This window comes from Manacus candei, unplaced genomic scaffold (assembly GCF_025592945.1).
Source record: "Manacus candei isolate 608988 ecotype Guabito, Panama unplaced genomic scaffold, ASM2559294v1 h1tg000014l, whole genome shotgun sequence".
Lineage (NCBI taxonomy): Eukaryota > Metazoa > Chordata > Aves > Passeriformes > Pipridae > Manacus > Manacus candei.
Genome location: NW_026138062.1, coordinates 25847741 through 25864855, shown reverse-complemented (window position 1 = coordinate 25864855; position 17115 = coordinate 25847741). Strand labels below are relative to the sequence as shown.

General features: G+C 36.3%; 1 protein-coding gene across 1 annotated transcript in view; it reads left to right on the top strand.

Annotated features, from left to right (window-relative positions):
* DIAPH3 (diaphanous related formin 3) overlaps positions 1-17115 on the top strand; it is a 204700-nt gene that overhangs the window by 66486 nt on the left and 121099 nt on the right. The window contains exons 18-20 of the mRNA XM_051778911.1: positions 11476-11571; positions 12532-12626; positions 16886-16987. Of these exons, the coding sequence (XP_051634871.1) occupies positions 11476-11571; positions 12532-12626; positions 16886-16987 (293 nt within the window). The remainder of the gene's footprint in view (positions 1-11475; positions 11572-12531; positions 12627-16885; positions 16988-17115) is intronic.

Below are 17115 nucleotides of genomic sequence, written 5' to 3'. Positions count from 1 at the left end.
GAAAGAGGGTAGGATGTTACAGAAGCTGGATGAGTAGAAGAAAGACAAATTTGTGAACAAAGCCACATACTTAAGTATGATTGGGAAATTTTGCTGTTACTTTCAAGCCACATTAATTCTGAAGGAACTTGTTCTAGTTAAGTGCATTTCAAGTAATGTCAGAATATTTATACCACATATATGATATACAAAATCAGAACCATAGGATTTCTTTCATACAAACCTTTAACTGTAACTTTTGTTTGTATTTAAACAGAAATTTTGGCACATAACAAAGAAATTTTAATATGTTCAATCCTTTGTTCACATTGCTAAATGCTACTGTATTTGCCTCACTGGTATTTAACAGCATGCTATTTAGTCCCCAGCCTGTGTCTAATCATGGCAGGGGCAATACAGAGAGAAGGATAGGAAGAACAACAGTTGCCTTTATGGTAAAGTTTTGTAGCAGTCACTAAAGTTTCTTACTAACTTTGTGTAGCCTTGCTAACATTCATCTGCTAATAGTTGATGATGGAGATCTCCAGTAGTTGACTGAGTACTTACAAGATGGCAGAGTATTGGTGGTGTTTGAGAATGAAGAGTGTAGGTGTACCTATGTCAGAAGAAAACAAAGAAACCTGGTGATTAATCATCTGAGAAAGAAGCAGTCTGAAATAAGCTAACACTTATCCAGTCCAATCAGATACATTTGGTATTGTCTAAGAGCATGGCATAGAACTTGCTTTCCGTTGTAGTCAGGGAAGCAGAACCTAAGAACTGCAGGTGCTTATGCCTGAAATTCAACAGCATAAAGAAAAACTTTAGGTTTGTGCTAGAATCTCTGATTTTTATTTCAGTTTATGTACATATGTGTGTTTTTATGTATGTATGTATCAACTGTTTACTGAAAAAATAAATAAAGGCAAGGAAAAAGAGCAGAACAAATCCTTGATTTCACAGAGTTGTTTCCAGTAGGGAAACATTGTTGTTAATGTGTTTACAAGCTACGCTTTGTATTGTGACTTTCGGTTCTACTGTCCCAGACTCAAGACAGATTAAATCACAGATGCATAGAAGCTGCTGGTATAGCCAGGTGTAGAGAATAAATGGATTAGAAATCTTTAATTAAAAAAGCAAAGATCGTGTTGTAGGGCTGAGCTGTTTTCTTATTCTCTAGGAAGACTGTTAGAAAGGGTAACGAATTATTTCAACCACGAGAAATAAGTAAAAACTAGTTGCGAATAAATTTAAACTGCAGATTGGTTCTGGACAACTAGATCAGAGAGGTTCAGGCACACTTACCTTGTGAATGAATCTTTAAGAGAAAGAGCTCAATATTTTGAAGGTAGACTTACAAAAATAAGAAAATTTGTATGTTGTGCTTTGCTATAGCAGTGACCTGGACTTTGGACCATGAGTTCCTATTTTACATTTATTAGATAACTAAGTAGTTAGTATTATTGTTGCAAAAATTTACAAGTAAGGGATAGATTTGAATTCCTTTGTTTTCTCTCCCCCGTCCCCATACATCACATAAGGTAAATGTTTATGAGCAGCAGGTTTATCCAGGGGTGTGTGAGGCAGAGGATGGGCCGCAGATTGCAGGATGAGAAATCCCCAGTGATTTGTCTGATTTTTGGCTTGCCTCTCAGATTTCCCAGCTCCCCAGGGATTGTAGCAAGGAGTAAGCAGTCTTGCACTGAAGGTTCAAACCCCAGCATTTGACTTGCAAGGCCACTGCTACCTTCAGGTTGCCATTCAGCATAATGTCATCATCCTGGAGATCTGGAGATACTTGCACTGCCTGGTTGTATACCAGTATCTGATGTCTTAGGTTGGTAGAAGTGACCCATCCTGATCTCCAGGCATACTTCAGGTGCTTTGAGGTACTTCAGGGGCTGATATGGGAGTGCTATTTATTCTCTCTGATGTCCTTGGTCTCCTGCAGCCTGGGTAAGTCCGCTGCTGACCATGGATTCCTCATTCAGTTTCAATCAGGATACACCAACTCCTTCCTAGTAATCCCAGTTTGCTATTCTCTCCCATCCTTCTAATTTAATGTGATAGCCAATTTTGTGAATTTGTTCTATGCCATATTTCAGTGTCAGGCAAATCTGGTGCTGCTAGTTGGGAGGAGTTCAATTCTCTTTCTTGTTTAATACTGGTGTTTCCATGGGTGTATAGGGAAGTGGCACAACTGAAAACTAGCTTCTACAGATAAAGGTAGTGTCAGGAAAATGGTGGACAGCTTTTTTCAGATGCAGTGCAATCTTCTGCTCAACTGGGATCATGGAATGGTGCTCTTTGAGCAACAGGGCAGATGCATTGGTTCACTGATGCTGAAGGTAAGAGGCCTGACTGGTTTCTTCTACCCCGCACCTGGTTATATGGTCTGCCCCACTCTGGTGCTCGTTTATTAGTCCACAAGTTGATTAAACTTGCTACTTTGATTACAAACTTTTTTTCCCCTTGATAATTTTTCTGACATTTTTATGAGTTCTAGTTTTTAAAGTATGTTGATTATTATGCTGGCTTTTTCATAAATTCTAAGAATATGCAACTAGGAGAAAAACTGAGTGTCTGAGGGAAGGAATTAACTCCCATCTATTACCAGCAGTGCTCAGCTATGTCTTTATACTGTGATTTGTGGAATCATAGAATAGTTGGGGTTGGAAGGGACCTTTAAACGCCATCTGATCCAACGCATCTGCAATAAGCAGGGACATCTTCCATGAGATCAGATTGCTCAGAACCCCATCCAGCCTGACCTTCAATGTTTCCAGGGATGAGGCATCCACCTCTGAGCAGCCTGTTTCAGTGTTTCACCACCTTTATTGTAAAAAATTTTCATCTGTATATCTAGTTTAAATCAACCCTCCTTTAATCCTAGGTTAAAGCCCTTGTCCTGTCACAACAGGAGTTGTGACAGTCTCTCTGAACCCTTCTCTTCTCCAGGCTAAACAACCCCAGCTCTCTCAGCCTGTCTTCATAGGAGAAGCGTTCCAGCTCTCTGATCATTTTTATGTCCCTTCTCTGGGCCCACTCAAACAGGTGCCTGTCTCTGTGCTGAGGACCCCAGAGCTGATGCAGTACTCCAGGTGGGGTCTCACGCGACAGAATAGAGGGGCAAAATCACCTCCCTTGGCCTGCTGGTTGCACTTCATTTGATGCACCTTAGGATATGGTTGTCTTTCTGGGCTAGAAGTGCACGCTGCCAACTTGTCCAGTCTTTCATCCACCAACACCCCCAAACCCTTTTCCAAAGGTGAAAATATTTGAATTAGTCTATGTTCAAAACTCAAGCTCTGAAAACATCTGTATTAAATTGAAAGTTAAGATTATGAAGAAACAATTTTGACAGTGTAGTGAATTAAGGTGTAAAAAGGAAAAAGATACTTCTACTTATTCCTGTAAATCAATAATTATAAATACTAACGGTTTGAAAACTTACACAGTAGGAACAACTGGAAATAGCTTGTATGTTGAACTTTGGTCTAGAAACGTGTCATTGTCCAGCTTCTAGAAGCTACTTAGTGAAGCTGAAAGAGCTTTGAGATCAAACAAAGTAGTGAATTGTTCATTGAGAGATTAAAATAAAATTTTTACTAGTAGTCTTACCTGAAAACAGCAACAGAACATAGTTAGGGAAATATGGAGACTGCAGCATGTTAAAGCCATTTAAAAATGCTACATAAAATCTGTAATTAGCCACATCTTTAAGTGTCTCTTTTTCACTTGGGTTTCACTTAAGAGTATAAGCTCATATTTTAATTCCATGGACTTCAGTAGGTTTCTGATTTTTACTGCTTTGCTGATTTAGAGATAGGGTTTTAAAATTTTCATACGATTGAATTTTTAGCATGGATAAAGACTTAATAAAAATGCAATACAAAAATAAGATTTACTGCTTCTTATCTGTTTTCCAAAGAAAAAAAAGAGAAGGACTAACATCCCTTTTTTCCTGCTTCCAAATGCTGAAGCTTAGAATTATTTCTGTTTGACCGATAATGAAGTGGCCTCCAAGGTGGTCTTTGGGGAAAGCACCATGTTGGATCAGGAAACACAAATTGTATGGTCAGTAGAGGAAGTTTTAGGATAGGTCAATAAAGTGGACAGTAACAGATTGCTAAGACCAGCTGGTATTCACCCTGGACTTCTAAGGGAACTGAAGGATGAAACAGCTGAGCTGTGAACTGTGCTGTGTAAACTATTATTTGAACCTATGCCAACATTAGAGGAAAGGAAGAAAGGTGACAAATGCGATGACAGTTTTTAAAAAGGTTTCTGGTTCTCGAGGATCTACAATTACCAAAGTTGATACCAATGGAGGACATATTGTAGATAATCATTAAGAAACGGCAGAATTAGTTAACAATGTAATAAATTACTGATATACTGGTAAAATAGTATTTTGAGAATTTATGTGATTTTTTTCCCTCTCTCTAGTAAAAAGAATGGTAGAGGTACAGCAAAACTGATCAAGACTATAAAAAAATTAAATAAGATCTTTCTTTGTACAGTGCATAATTAATTAAATATTGGAACTCTGTGCAGAAGGACTTAATCAATTTTTAAAATTTATTAGGTTTAAAAAGCAATTACACAAAGACATGGAAGAACAATCTGTCAAGGATTATTAAATTAAAAGATTTTACTCTGAAATTTGACAACCTCTGAAAGACAACTACTGGACACAAAATAGTGGAATTGAACAGTTGCCATTCCATTTTAAAATCAATAATGTTATGGTGCTTCTTGAATCAACTATACTCACCTTGGGTTCAAGTGCACTCAGGTCTGTTACTCAGCTTTTGATGGCTTCTGACAAGTGATCAGCTTTGTAAGGCCCAAACAGCTAAGTCCTGATGGTAGGAATATATCTTAGAATGAGGAGATCTCAAAACTGAAGAATTATGTGTCTACTGGAGCTAAAGTCTATTCTGCTGGAAACAGGAGTATGTTTTGCTTTTCCCTGTCCAGCAAACTCCATTGTAGCAGAAAGCTCATTTCAACCTCTCCTTTTTCCTTTTCCCTCACAAAAAATGTAGTGGAGGTTTATATCCTTCCAAGAGTTGCATCAGTCTTGATTAAAACTTTCAGTTCTAGAGTTGAGCCAAGCAGATGTTCAGATTGTAACTAAGAAAAAGATTCTTCTGATTTGTATATGCCATACTTCTGTGAGTATTTTAGATAGTTACTTCTTAACAAGTAGGACTTGAGACTTGATTATTTTATCAACATTTTATCAGCTATCATTAAAAAATGTGAGAGCTTAATGTCTTTGGTTTATGAATGAACTATCATTATTTAGAACAGATCTTTAAGTGATAAGCAGTCCCTGGTCCTAGCAATTGTGTTGGTACAACCTTAGGTTGCTCTGTTTGGGAAGCAGAATATTTACCAACTTCCTGGCCTCAATGTTCAAGCATTCTTCCTATAGCTGTGGGCTGTGCCTAATATCCTCATTTTATCCTTGTTTTTATGAAGAAAAGGAAGTAGGCGTTTTCGAAGATGTTATGGAATTATTTAGATCCAGTTAAAATTTTTTTTTCTATTATAAAGCAGATTGTCACAAATAATTGTGTTGGCAAACAACTCAATATGGAATCTGCAAGTGGGGCTGATTGCACCTGTGTAGTGTTGCAGTCGAGGAACTAGACTTGGTGGTGGTTTGGTTTTTTTTGGTTTTGGTGGTATTTTAAAATTTTTTTTTTGAGAGTAAACTTTTGCTTTGCTTTGTTGCATGCCATTTTAGGACAGCAGTGAAGCTGTTAACACAATCCAAGGCTTCAAAAATCTGTGTCCTGTCAGACAAAAGACACATATTCTTTGACAGGCCTTTGATTTCAACACTGGTGAGGCCATGCCTGGAGTACTGTGTGTAGCTCGAGGCTCCCCAGTAAAAGAGAGACATGGATGTACTGGGCAAAGTCCAACAAAGAATCATGAAGATGGTGAAGGGAAACATCTGTCCTATATGGAAAGGCTGAGAGAGCTGGGAATGTTTAACATGGAGAAGAGCACGCTCCTGAGGATCTTGCCAGTTTACATAAATACCTGAAAGGAGAGCACAAGAAGGATGGAACCAGACACTTTTCAGTGATGCCTAGTGACAGGACAAGAGGCAATGGGCACAAACTGAAACATAGGTGGTTCGTTCTGAACATCACAAGCCACTTTTTTATTACTGTGAGAGTGACTGGTCACAGATTAGGCACAGATTACCCACAGAGGCTGTGGACTCTCCTTCCATCCTTGAAGATATTCAAAAGCTGTCTGAATACAGTCCTGGGCACCTGGCTGTAGATAGCCCTGTCTGAGTAACAGGGTTGGACCAAATGACCTCCAGACGTTCCTTGCAACCTTTATAGTTTTGTGTTTTATAGAAAGGTACTCCACATTTTTGCTTTGAATAACTAAGAAATTCTGCAGGATTTGTTATTTAGCTACAGCCTTATTTTTTATTAATGATCTGTTCCTTTGATTCCAGATAACTTTTTGGAGATAAAGACTACAGGTCTTTCAGCTGAATATCCTACTATATGGGATGTAAGCTGTCATTTACTTCTAAGAATTAGACTTCTAAACAGATGAAGTAGGCATCTACTTTTATAATGGGATTGTATGGGTACATCCTTTGATCCCATGACTCCAGGCTTCTTCTTTCCTTTTTCAGTGAAGACAGAATGTAAGATGACTGTTGTCTTAGCTGAGAGGCTATGAAAGGTGCAAGGTCATCTGGTTTTCTGTATGCTCTGTTACTTAATGACAAAATAACCCACTGAGTGTTCTGTGTAATTTAGTTTTCAAGTTTCATCTGAAATAGGAACTCATATTTTCTAAAATAAATGTTCATATCGGTACATTCCTTTTGAAGTCTGTATTTCAAGGGTATTTTGTTGGGTTTTTTTTTCAGTAGGATGATGTATTTTAGAAGATTTTTTTTTTTTATTTAGCATACAGATGCAGAGACATGATTTTTCTTACAAAAACATTGTGGATAGCAGATTATATCAAGACCTGTGGCAGAAATGGAAATGTACATAGCAGTTCATGAATGTAGATTATTTCAGTGGCACCTACCAAGAATGTAATTGTTTCAGAGTTCTACAGAGTAGCTCCATCCTATCCAGTCCACATTTTTATGAAGTGCTATTCTATAGGCTTCCAACTATGATATTTGTAAAACAGTCCTGTCATCACTCTTTTCAGAACTCTAATTTCAGTCAGGTCATTGCCTCCATCAGATGGAGGTAGTTGACTACATTTGAATGCATATTTTGCGAAGCCTAGCCATGATAGATACTTAAAGGAGAAAGTAAAAGCAATCTGGCTAATATCTAAAAATCCTTTGAGGTATTTGTCCATCTATATGCTGGCAACCACATTATTAATTTTAGAGTCATGCTAATAAGGTTGTGGATATGGAGATAAGAGGAACTGCTAAGGGTAGGACGTGAATTCTGTGTGTTTCAAAGTGCTCTAGCACTTTGTGTCCCAACCTGAGAGGGCAGAGCAGTTGAAGCATCAGGTGTGGTACTGCTGACAAAATATTGTCCGGTTCATGTGTATGCCGCTCAATGTGATAGATGTAGCATATAGACAGAACTTCAAAGGGTGTGCAGTTCTTGACATGTAACATTCCTTTTTAGTTGTATAATACCTGAAATAAGACACATAATTTTAAAAAAGCTAGTGGTTTATTATGTTGATCCAACTTCTGGAGTCATGAGAGCCGTCTGTGTATTTTGAGATCCCTTGGTTGGATTCTTCTCTTGTTAGCTTGATAACATCTTGCATCTATTTCCCTCAGTAGTCACCTCCTTTCTGCAGCAGCTGCCCACTGGGCAGTGGGCTGCTTTCTCTTTTTCCAGTATAAGCAGATATTCCAATTTTCTATATTCTGTATACTTTCCTTTCTATTCCAGTCCCCTCCACAAATGAAAATCTAACTGCTTATTTTCTTTGATTGCCTTTTAGTCTGGATACTTACTTCACCTATTCAGATATTTCTAATAATTCCCCCCTTGTGGAAGGATTTTTCCATTTTTTTCTTGTTAGAAATAGATAATAGTTACATCTCTTAGGCTTCTGGGACCTTTTTCTTTCCTTTTTTTGCTACCTTATAAGTTAATTAGCTGTCATGGTTTTGGAGTGGCATTCCCTAATTTGGTGAACCCTCTCCCCCCAGCTTGCTCGCCTTCCTGCTCTGGTGGGAGGTACAAAATGCAGAAATCACAGGTTGAGATAAAAACAATTTACTGGAAACAGCAATGCGATAAGAAAACAAACAGGAACAGCAACAATATTAATAACAAAAGTATACAAAAAGAGGGTGATTTGCAAGCAAAAATTGCTTACCTGCTGGGACAGTGAACAACATGTCGGACAGACCATCCTATGCCCACATTTTTCCCCCAGACCCGAGACAATGAAAAACAATGGGGGACAGACCATCTGGTCAGGACCGGTGTTACCTCACTGCTCCCTTTGCCACTTGTTCCCCCAGTAAAGGAATACCCCTCGCCCCTTCTGGAAAGTGAGGGAGAGTACCTTTTCCCTGCCCCCCAGCCATGACATAAGATGGTATGGAATAGCAGAATGTCTTGGCCAAGCCCACATGGCTCCAGGCTCCCCCCACCCCAGCCATGGCTACTGTGAAAAATTAGTGCTATCCTTGGCCAAAACCAGGACAATAGCAAGTGAGGTAAAAATTTCTAGAGGCAGTAGGAAGTATCAGAGTTTTGATTGGAAGCTGCAACATTTCAAACAAGGAAGACAAGTAATATGTATCCTCTGCTTCTTATTGCTGCCACCAACATAAGGATGTGACCTCAATTCTCCTGAAGAAGTATCATGTAAGTTTACAATAATTTAGTTTGTTGCATAATTGTAGAACTCTGCATACAATTCCTGCATGAGTTTCCTAGGGTAGATATGTTTTATGCTTATACATTTTTCCTTACTGTTGCAATGCCTTAAGTAGTGCAGTAACATTGTGCATAATGCCCTCTTGGGTGAAAATTCCTGAGTGAATTAGCCAGTTCATTTGCATCCCTGTTTCTTGATTTGGAAGTGGGGAGTTAATTAGTGCCTGTTTAACTGTTGATTTTTTTTTTTTTACGTTTATGTATCTGTGTATTATCTCTGTTATAAGACTTGTAATGAATAAATATTTCTTTCTAGTACTGGAAAAAGCAAACATTTTTTTTCTGTTTCTGCCCCTATTAGTATCCAGTTCAAGGCTATCAGGGCAAGTTTAAGGAAATTAATAAATTCATATAATTTCACTTCTGTTTATTGTGACTGAAAAGGAAATTATTTTGTTTCTTGTAAAATAATTATTTGCCAAGTTCCAAAGTAGCCATAAAGCATTACAATATTTTCATTACATAAGGCGTGAAGATGGCATGGAACCTCTGGTCCAGAGATGTCCAGGTCTTCTAGGGGAATCTGCAATTCTAGCAAGACAGGCATGCTTTTAAGAATGACTGTTTTCAGCTTAAAATCATGCTTTTAAGAATGACTCTTTTCAGCATGTAGTTGTTAAAAAATTTGAGTGGTCTACTAAAGTGGACTGCAGGAGAAAACAGTAGCATGATTCTGAGATCTGTAGCCCCTAGACATGCCCTTCTGGGCTCTTCTTAAAGCATAACCAGGAAAAGTGAACCTTTACTGGTAACCTTCTCTTCATCCAGTAGCTAAAATGTCATTCTATTCATTTGCACATGGAACATTGAGTTCTCACGTTGGTAGTTAAAACCTACTTTTGCTTTTGCATGTGTAGTAAGCAGTGTGTGTAGTTTTCCTGGTACAGGACAATGCTAACTATTCTGTTAAATCCGTGCTAAAAGGAATTCAAGACCAACGGGATTGTGTGGGTAGAGTGCTAAGACAGACAAAAGATGAGGGTATGTAGCTTCGTAACCCCTTTGCCAGGACTCTGGTTATCAGTCCTTCTTCCAACAACTGCTTTATGTCTTAGCTCAGTGATTTCATTTTTTCAGAATACCAGGTTCTTTTCTGCACTGTGGCATGTCCACAAGAGCATCATGCTGCCTAGCAGGTGTAGAGAATTAAGAGTGAGATGATTCAAATTTGTGTCTCCGTCAATGCAGAAGGGACTTGAATCTAGTTCCTTCAATCCCTGTGTGAGGTGTTTAGGTCCTTATTTCTTTGGTTGTATTCTAGACAACAAAGCCCAAAGACCTCGAGGTCATTTGTTCTGTGTCCCAATCTTAGGCAAAATTTATTGTGCTTAGAAAAACACTTTTTAAGAATGACATAACTCTCAAATATCTCTGTTAACATTTTTGGAATTAATTTCAACTCAAGGAAATCCTCTTGATAATTCATGTTTATGCCTAGTTTTGTCAAGAATCATCAGTGAGCCAGAAATTTTAATCCTACATCTTCTTGACAGGACTTCTCATCTATATCCATCTCCTTTGGAAGTCAGTAGCATATTATTATAGCATATTTTCTACTCTCAAATATGTGAAGCATGAATAACAATTTGGAACAATCATACTGTAAAAGCTTGGAAACTAATTTCATTTGTGAAATAGTATAGAGTAGCAGTACATTGGGTAAATAACATTTGACACTGAAGATTTGTGCTAGGAAGGAAGGAAGAAAGGAAAAAAAAGGACAACCAGATTGTGTTTAAGAAAGATTTGTGTGAGTTTGGTCTTTTAGTTTGTTTGCATAATAATTGAAACGGTCCCTACTAATACCTTAGCAAGCCTACGCTGTTATTTTAAGTGAAATTCTTATGACAATGTGCAAATAATGAGAAATAAGTTGAGCTTACATTATGCATTCTGTAACTCCTATTTTATGAATTATTTTCTGAAAAGAAGGAATAAACCAGAATTTACAGCAATATTAACATATAGAGTCACTTTGTGGTATTTTGTAAAAGTGTGATTACATCATATATTTAAAAATACATCTTTTTAGAGGAATATACTCATTTATATTCTAAGGTAATGTTATTTTTTTAATAAGCCAGTCTTTAATAATTTTGGTACATATAGACAAAAGCAGCCACAAAAATAGTTAGATTTTAGATTGGTTCTTTGTTGCTCAGCGTTGAGACATATTGAAATATTTTTTTAAGATTTTCTATTGTTAAAATCCAGTTCAGAATGCTAACCTGACCAGGGTGACCGAAGCATGTTGCATGATATTTTAAATATGACTCCAGCATATCTGTACAGTTAACATTAGAGTCTTTACTCAGGTTGTATATATATAAAAAAAATAAATCTAGAAGGCTAACATGCTGACAGATTTGACTGAAGAGCAAAAGTTTTGAGAATACAAGCAATAAATACAAAACCTCTCTATTTTTTGACTGTGTGTTTTATTACATGTTCTTTTTCACTGTGAATTGACTATACTTGATAGTAAATATGCTTTCTGAATTCATGACTGTTTTATCTAAATATTAAGAATTAACTGTGAGTGTATTTGTGTTTACTTTGTCAGTAAAAAGAGAGGAGGATGATTTTGAAGAAAAGAAATCCATTAAGAAACGAATCAAAGAATTAAAAGTTTTGGACCCAAAGATTGCGCAGAATCTGTGTAAGTAGATTCTGGAGGTTTGTTTTTTCACAGAGTAATGCATAAATGTTCCATATAAATGCCTTTCTCTTGTCTTATTGCCTGGTAACCACTTCTTGTTTAAAGTGTGTGAGAAAATGTGCGTATTGTTTTTAAGCCCAAGCTTGGGAGTTGATACAACTGAAACACTTAAAAAGACCCAGAAAACAGTTAAAGATTATTCCTTGTTCAAGTCTGTATATATTGAAGTACAAACATACGGCTGTATATCTAATTATCTATCTATTTTTTCAGCATATTCATCAAGGAATACTGCTTGCCCCCCCCCCAGCATTCCCCCCACCCCCTGGCAAAAAAGGACAATAATGTCCGCAGGATGTTTGGCCATCTCATATACTTTATAGAAATAAACTGTAGTTTATTATTTAAATAAACTATAGATAATAGTCTATAGTTTGCAATAATATGCAAACGAAGGAGATAAAGTTTTGACAGAGTGGAGTACTTTGAAGTCTAGGTTCCTAAATGCCAGCAGGGATAAAATAGGAAATAATTGGATTATAGTGAATGATCAAGGAGTGTTTATAAGAGCATTTTGTTTTCTGTTTATATGGTTTTGGTTTATCATGGTGCTTCTTTAAGAGAAAACTCTGATAAGACTGTTGAAGAAAAAAAAGTAATTGTCACCTCAGCACAAAATGTTGTAACAGCAGTGATTCTCCTTCAGAGTAGACTTGTCACTGACTGCTTATGGAAGTCTTGTGTGATGCTAGATGTTATGCATAACAAATGGATGGAGAAGGCTGGAATTGAAGGAGAACAGTAATTAAAAATGCATTAAAAATTACTATCTCTTACCTATATTACTTTGTATAGTGTTTGTTAACGTGGAGATGTTAAAACCTGTTTTACTGGTGTTTTGTAAGTAGAAACAAGATTGTTGTCTTGCTTTTTTCATTATTTGTGGAATCTTTATTTTAGCAATTTTCCTTGGATCTTTCCGAGTGCCTTATGAGGAAATCAAAATGATGATACTGGAAGTAGATGAAACACAACTATCAGAGTCCATGATTCAGGTAAGGAAAAATGCATTTAAAATCCCAATATTTCAGGGGAAGCTTCTCAGTAGATAAAAAACTATAACTAAAAAACCTCTTAACGTAAACTTGGGCTAATAAATAACTGCAAGAATATTTTTTCTGTGATCTGTAGATTTTTCAATATTTGAAACACTAATATTTTTATGAAAGCAACTTGTGCTGTTTTTGGCTTGGATGCAGTTAGTTTTCTTTACAGTGGCTAATATGAGGTTGTGTTTTGGATTTGTGCTGAACACAGGGCTGAGCAGGACTTGCGCATAGCCAAGGCCTTTTCTGCTTTTCAAACTGCCATACTGGCAAGGAAATTGGGGGTGCATGGGAGGTTGGAAGGAGACACAGCCAAGACGGGTGACCCAGATTGACAGAAGGAATATTCCAGACCATACGACATCATGCCCAGTATATAAAGTGGGAGAAAGAAGGAGGAAGGGGGGACCTGTTTGGAGTGATGGCATTCGTCTTCCCAAGTTACTGTTGTACACGATGGACCCTGCTCTCCTGTCTTTTGTGCAGGACTCTTCTATGCTGCAACATACTTTTTTTTATTTTGTATAATAGTAGAAATTCTCTATGGTAGTGTGAAAAGCTGAGAGGTAGAATATGATATGCTGTTATTTTCATCTTGGGCTCTGTCTCAGGTAGTACATACTTGCTCTGAGACTCTCTTGTGCTATTTGATCTTAGCACTGTTTTTCAATGGTTAAAATTTAGCTTGTTAGCAACATTAGGTACTCAACAATAACATGAAGCAACCAGTTTTTAATAAATAAATATTATCTAGATAATTACCATATGTAATATTTAAAGAAGGCAAAACATACTTTTGCATATAGACTCTGGGGAGAAAGAAGATCAAACCATTAGTGGATAATTAATTAATTAATGGCATACTTCTATGTGAAATTGCAATAAACTGAGAAGAGAAACTTTATTTTTATTGAGAATTTTTTTATTTTATATTATTAATTTTAAATTCTTCTGTGGACTGTTATTTTCATTATAATTGTATATGCCTTGGGATAAAGAATGTCTGATTTTCTATATATTTAAAGCATCTAAGACAACCTAGTCCCACTGCAGTATCTATGCAGTAGGCATCCTTAACAATAATAGGAGATACTTTTGACATTATACTGATCATCCTGTGGCTCTATTAATTCATATTACCAGTAAAGTATGTTGAAAGTCACTGTATCCCATAACCTCTCTTGGCATCAAAATTGAGTACAAAGTGTTTTTGACAGTGTTTGAATCTTTTTGTGTTTGCTTTTGGAGGGGAAGGAACAATTTTATTTAAGTAAAGGGTAAGAGAAGCAACTGCTGTGATTGTGTGAAAGTCAGTGTAGTGGGATACAAGTGATAAAACTCACAATGTCCTGTATGAACACAGTCATTTAACTGACTCAAGAATATAGATTGCATTTTTTAGCCAAATGATTAAACACTTGAAGGCCTAAGTCAGATGGAAAACTCAGTAGAACTTACGCTCCAAATTTAATTTGCAAGTTTGGATGTAATAATTTTTATCAAATGGTTTCATCCAAGTTGCTTGTTTGTGGGTAAAACAACCCTATAATAACTTTGAAAAAGGGACTATCTGAGTTTAAACTTGAAAAACGACTCAAGACACCCATCTTCCTCTGAAAGTGGCAGAATAATGTACCTTGTTCCTTCAAAAATTTGATATCCACCTTCATATATCCTTAGGTTACTATAAATGTAAATATCCAGCTGTATGTCTCTATTTCTATCTTAACCTTCTCAATTATGTGTTATGGCCATGCTATAAAAATGTGGTCCTGTGTATTTTGTGGTTCTGAGAAGAGTGAAAGCATATATAGGTTTGCAAGCGTATGGCTATTTTCCCTCATTTATATAAGATACCTTAGACAATACAGCACTTCTCCTTTCTTGAAATTTCTTGCCTTCATCAGGTTTTTTTGTCTAGCTTTGAATATTGTTCAGTGTGTCCTAATATTGCTGTTTCTGAATTTGGAAATTTGTCCTTAAGCCAACTCTTGTTATGCTTAAGAAATAAAATGCATTTTCTCTCAATCTCTTTCTACCCTCTCTCCTGTTGCCCCCAGTTTGTTAGAAATTAAATCTTCTCCTGAAAGATGTAAAAACTCCAAAAGTCATGTTGTAATCCAAAAACTCATTGACTAATTATTGGAATGTTCCTGTGACTTAATCTAAATTCTTTTTCCTGCTTATTCTCTGATATTCAAAATGTATTTCATCCGTCACTGTTCAAAAGCTTTATCCGAATACCATAAAGGCGCTTTGATATCAGTTGCTCCTTCAGTTTTGGTTGCTTTTTTTTTTTGTTTTCTGATGCTGAATATTGAAAATATTCATACAAGGCTTGAGCATTTTTGGTTTTTGAAAGTTTTGTCAGTTTTTCTACATGTGAAAACTATTTCAGCATCAAACAGTACCATTGTAATCTCAGTAAAGATTAGGGAATTGTAGTATATTTAGAGCTGTTCATGTGGATGTTGTATATAAAAAAAGGTGTTATGAATTTCTAATTTAAAATGCATTTTTTTACACTCTGTACCCTTTCATTTTTACTCAATGTTACTGATTTGGGGCTGGACACCTTCATCCATAATTAATAGATGTAGTCTTTTTTACAAAAATATTTTCCAAACATTATAATGGTAAGGATATATATATGACTGCTGACATGCTGAAAAGCAGGTTGACCATGTCCAAATCAAGCTCATAAAATTTAAGTTTACATTATTGTTTCAAGCATCATCATTCATGCATTTTTAGTAGTTTTCTTTTTTCTTAGCAAAACCCTTATTTGAGCATGGACACTCTGTTGAAGCAGTCTACTGATTTAGGGCTATATTTTGGCTATTACTTAAAGAGTGAAATTCTTTCTTCTTATACTAGGGGAGTATGTTATGCAAAGCATAGGTATGGCTTTTTAACTCTCTGGCCCCAGAGAGGTAATTTTTATATCCTAACTGATATTGGGATCTTTAGTGGATAAAATTAGGGATTTCTTTAAAAGACTTTCAGATGGAGATCATGTCTACCAACTTAAATTTCTTTTCTCTTCATTATATATCACCAAAGCTATTTACTTGAAGAGTGAAAAAAGAGATTTTGACAACTGAAATGTGTGCCTTTTCAGTCAAGTAATGGGGAAGTGCTGGAGTCAGTTTTTCTGATTCTTTCTTGAAATACAGTAGTAGCTAGTGGGATGGCTGTTTGCTTGACTGGCTTCAGTGTTAAAAGGATTGAACTTTCAGTTTCATTCAGATCTTACTAGTAGACGAGGGAGTGTTTTAGGAAAGAACAATCTCTTATATTTTTCTCACTGTGATGGAAGCTTAGCCAATGTGTAACCAGAAACACGAGAGTCATAAGCTGAGAAAGACAGCAGACTAGGGGGACTGACTGACAATTACCTAGTAGTTATAGTCATTGTATTGGGAAGGGACAGAACTGAGCTATTGACTCAAATTATGTACCATAATTAAATGTTTGAGAAGTTCTCTACTTCCAGAATCTCAGAAAAGCTGTTTTTAGCCAACCTAGAAGGATCTAATTAGAGTGGAGTTCAGGTGCCTAATCGTCAGTGCCTCTATGTAGATATACATGTCCAAGTGTTCAGGAAGTTCCAGGGAGTCAGAAGATTCTTCAGATGAACAGATGAATGTGAAATGTTTAGATTCCCTTACCTGTGTTCACAAGACAGTCACTTATGTAAGGGCCCAACTTCCCCATATGGACTTATAAATTCAGCTGAAGCTGAATCCCAGCTCAGGCTAGTAATGTAAGTAAGTGTAATGGGTTTAAGCTTTTGTTTTGAAATACTAGAAAATAAATTATCCTTTTTGAAAATACTTTTTGTCTAGCATTAGTATTTCTTGCTCTCCTTTAGGTGGATACGTTACACTTGAAATTCTTGTTCTGTTTGCTTCATAGTGTTCTGTTTCATAGTGCCTATTAAGCATATTCTTTCTTTAAAAACTGTTTAAAAAAAATACAAAAGCATCTGTAGAATTAGCAAAAGGTGTTAGCTTGCAGTATTGCATCACTTGCTTTTTATACTCTCAGTTAGTTTTGTGTGTTGCCTATTTACATTCTACTGCCTTCAGGGAAGAGTGTTGTCTTTGGAGTGTATGGTAATGATGCATATGTAATACCATTTGCTTACAATAATACAAGCAACACAGAATCTAAGATTTTTAAACCTATTTTATTTTTCTTTATAGAATTTAATAAAACACCTTCCTGAACAAGAACAGTTGAATGCATTGTCCAAGTTCAAGAGCGAGTATAAAAATTTGTCTGAGCCAGAGCAGTTCGGAGTTGTGGTGAGTTCTGTTTTATTATCACTTTTTTTTTGTCTTTTACTGAAATACAGTTTTAATATAATATAGAAAAAATGACAGCTGCTTTATTTTAAGTTTGAAGAGGTTCTGTACTGGGAGAAGAGTAGAAA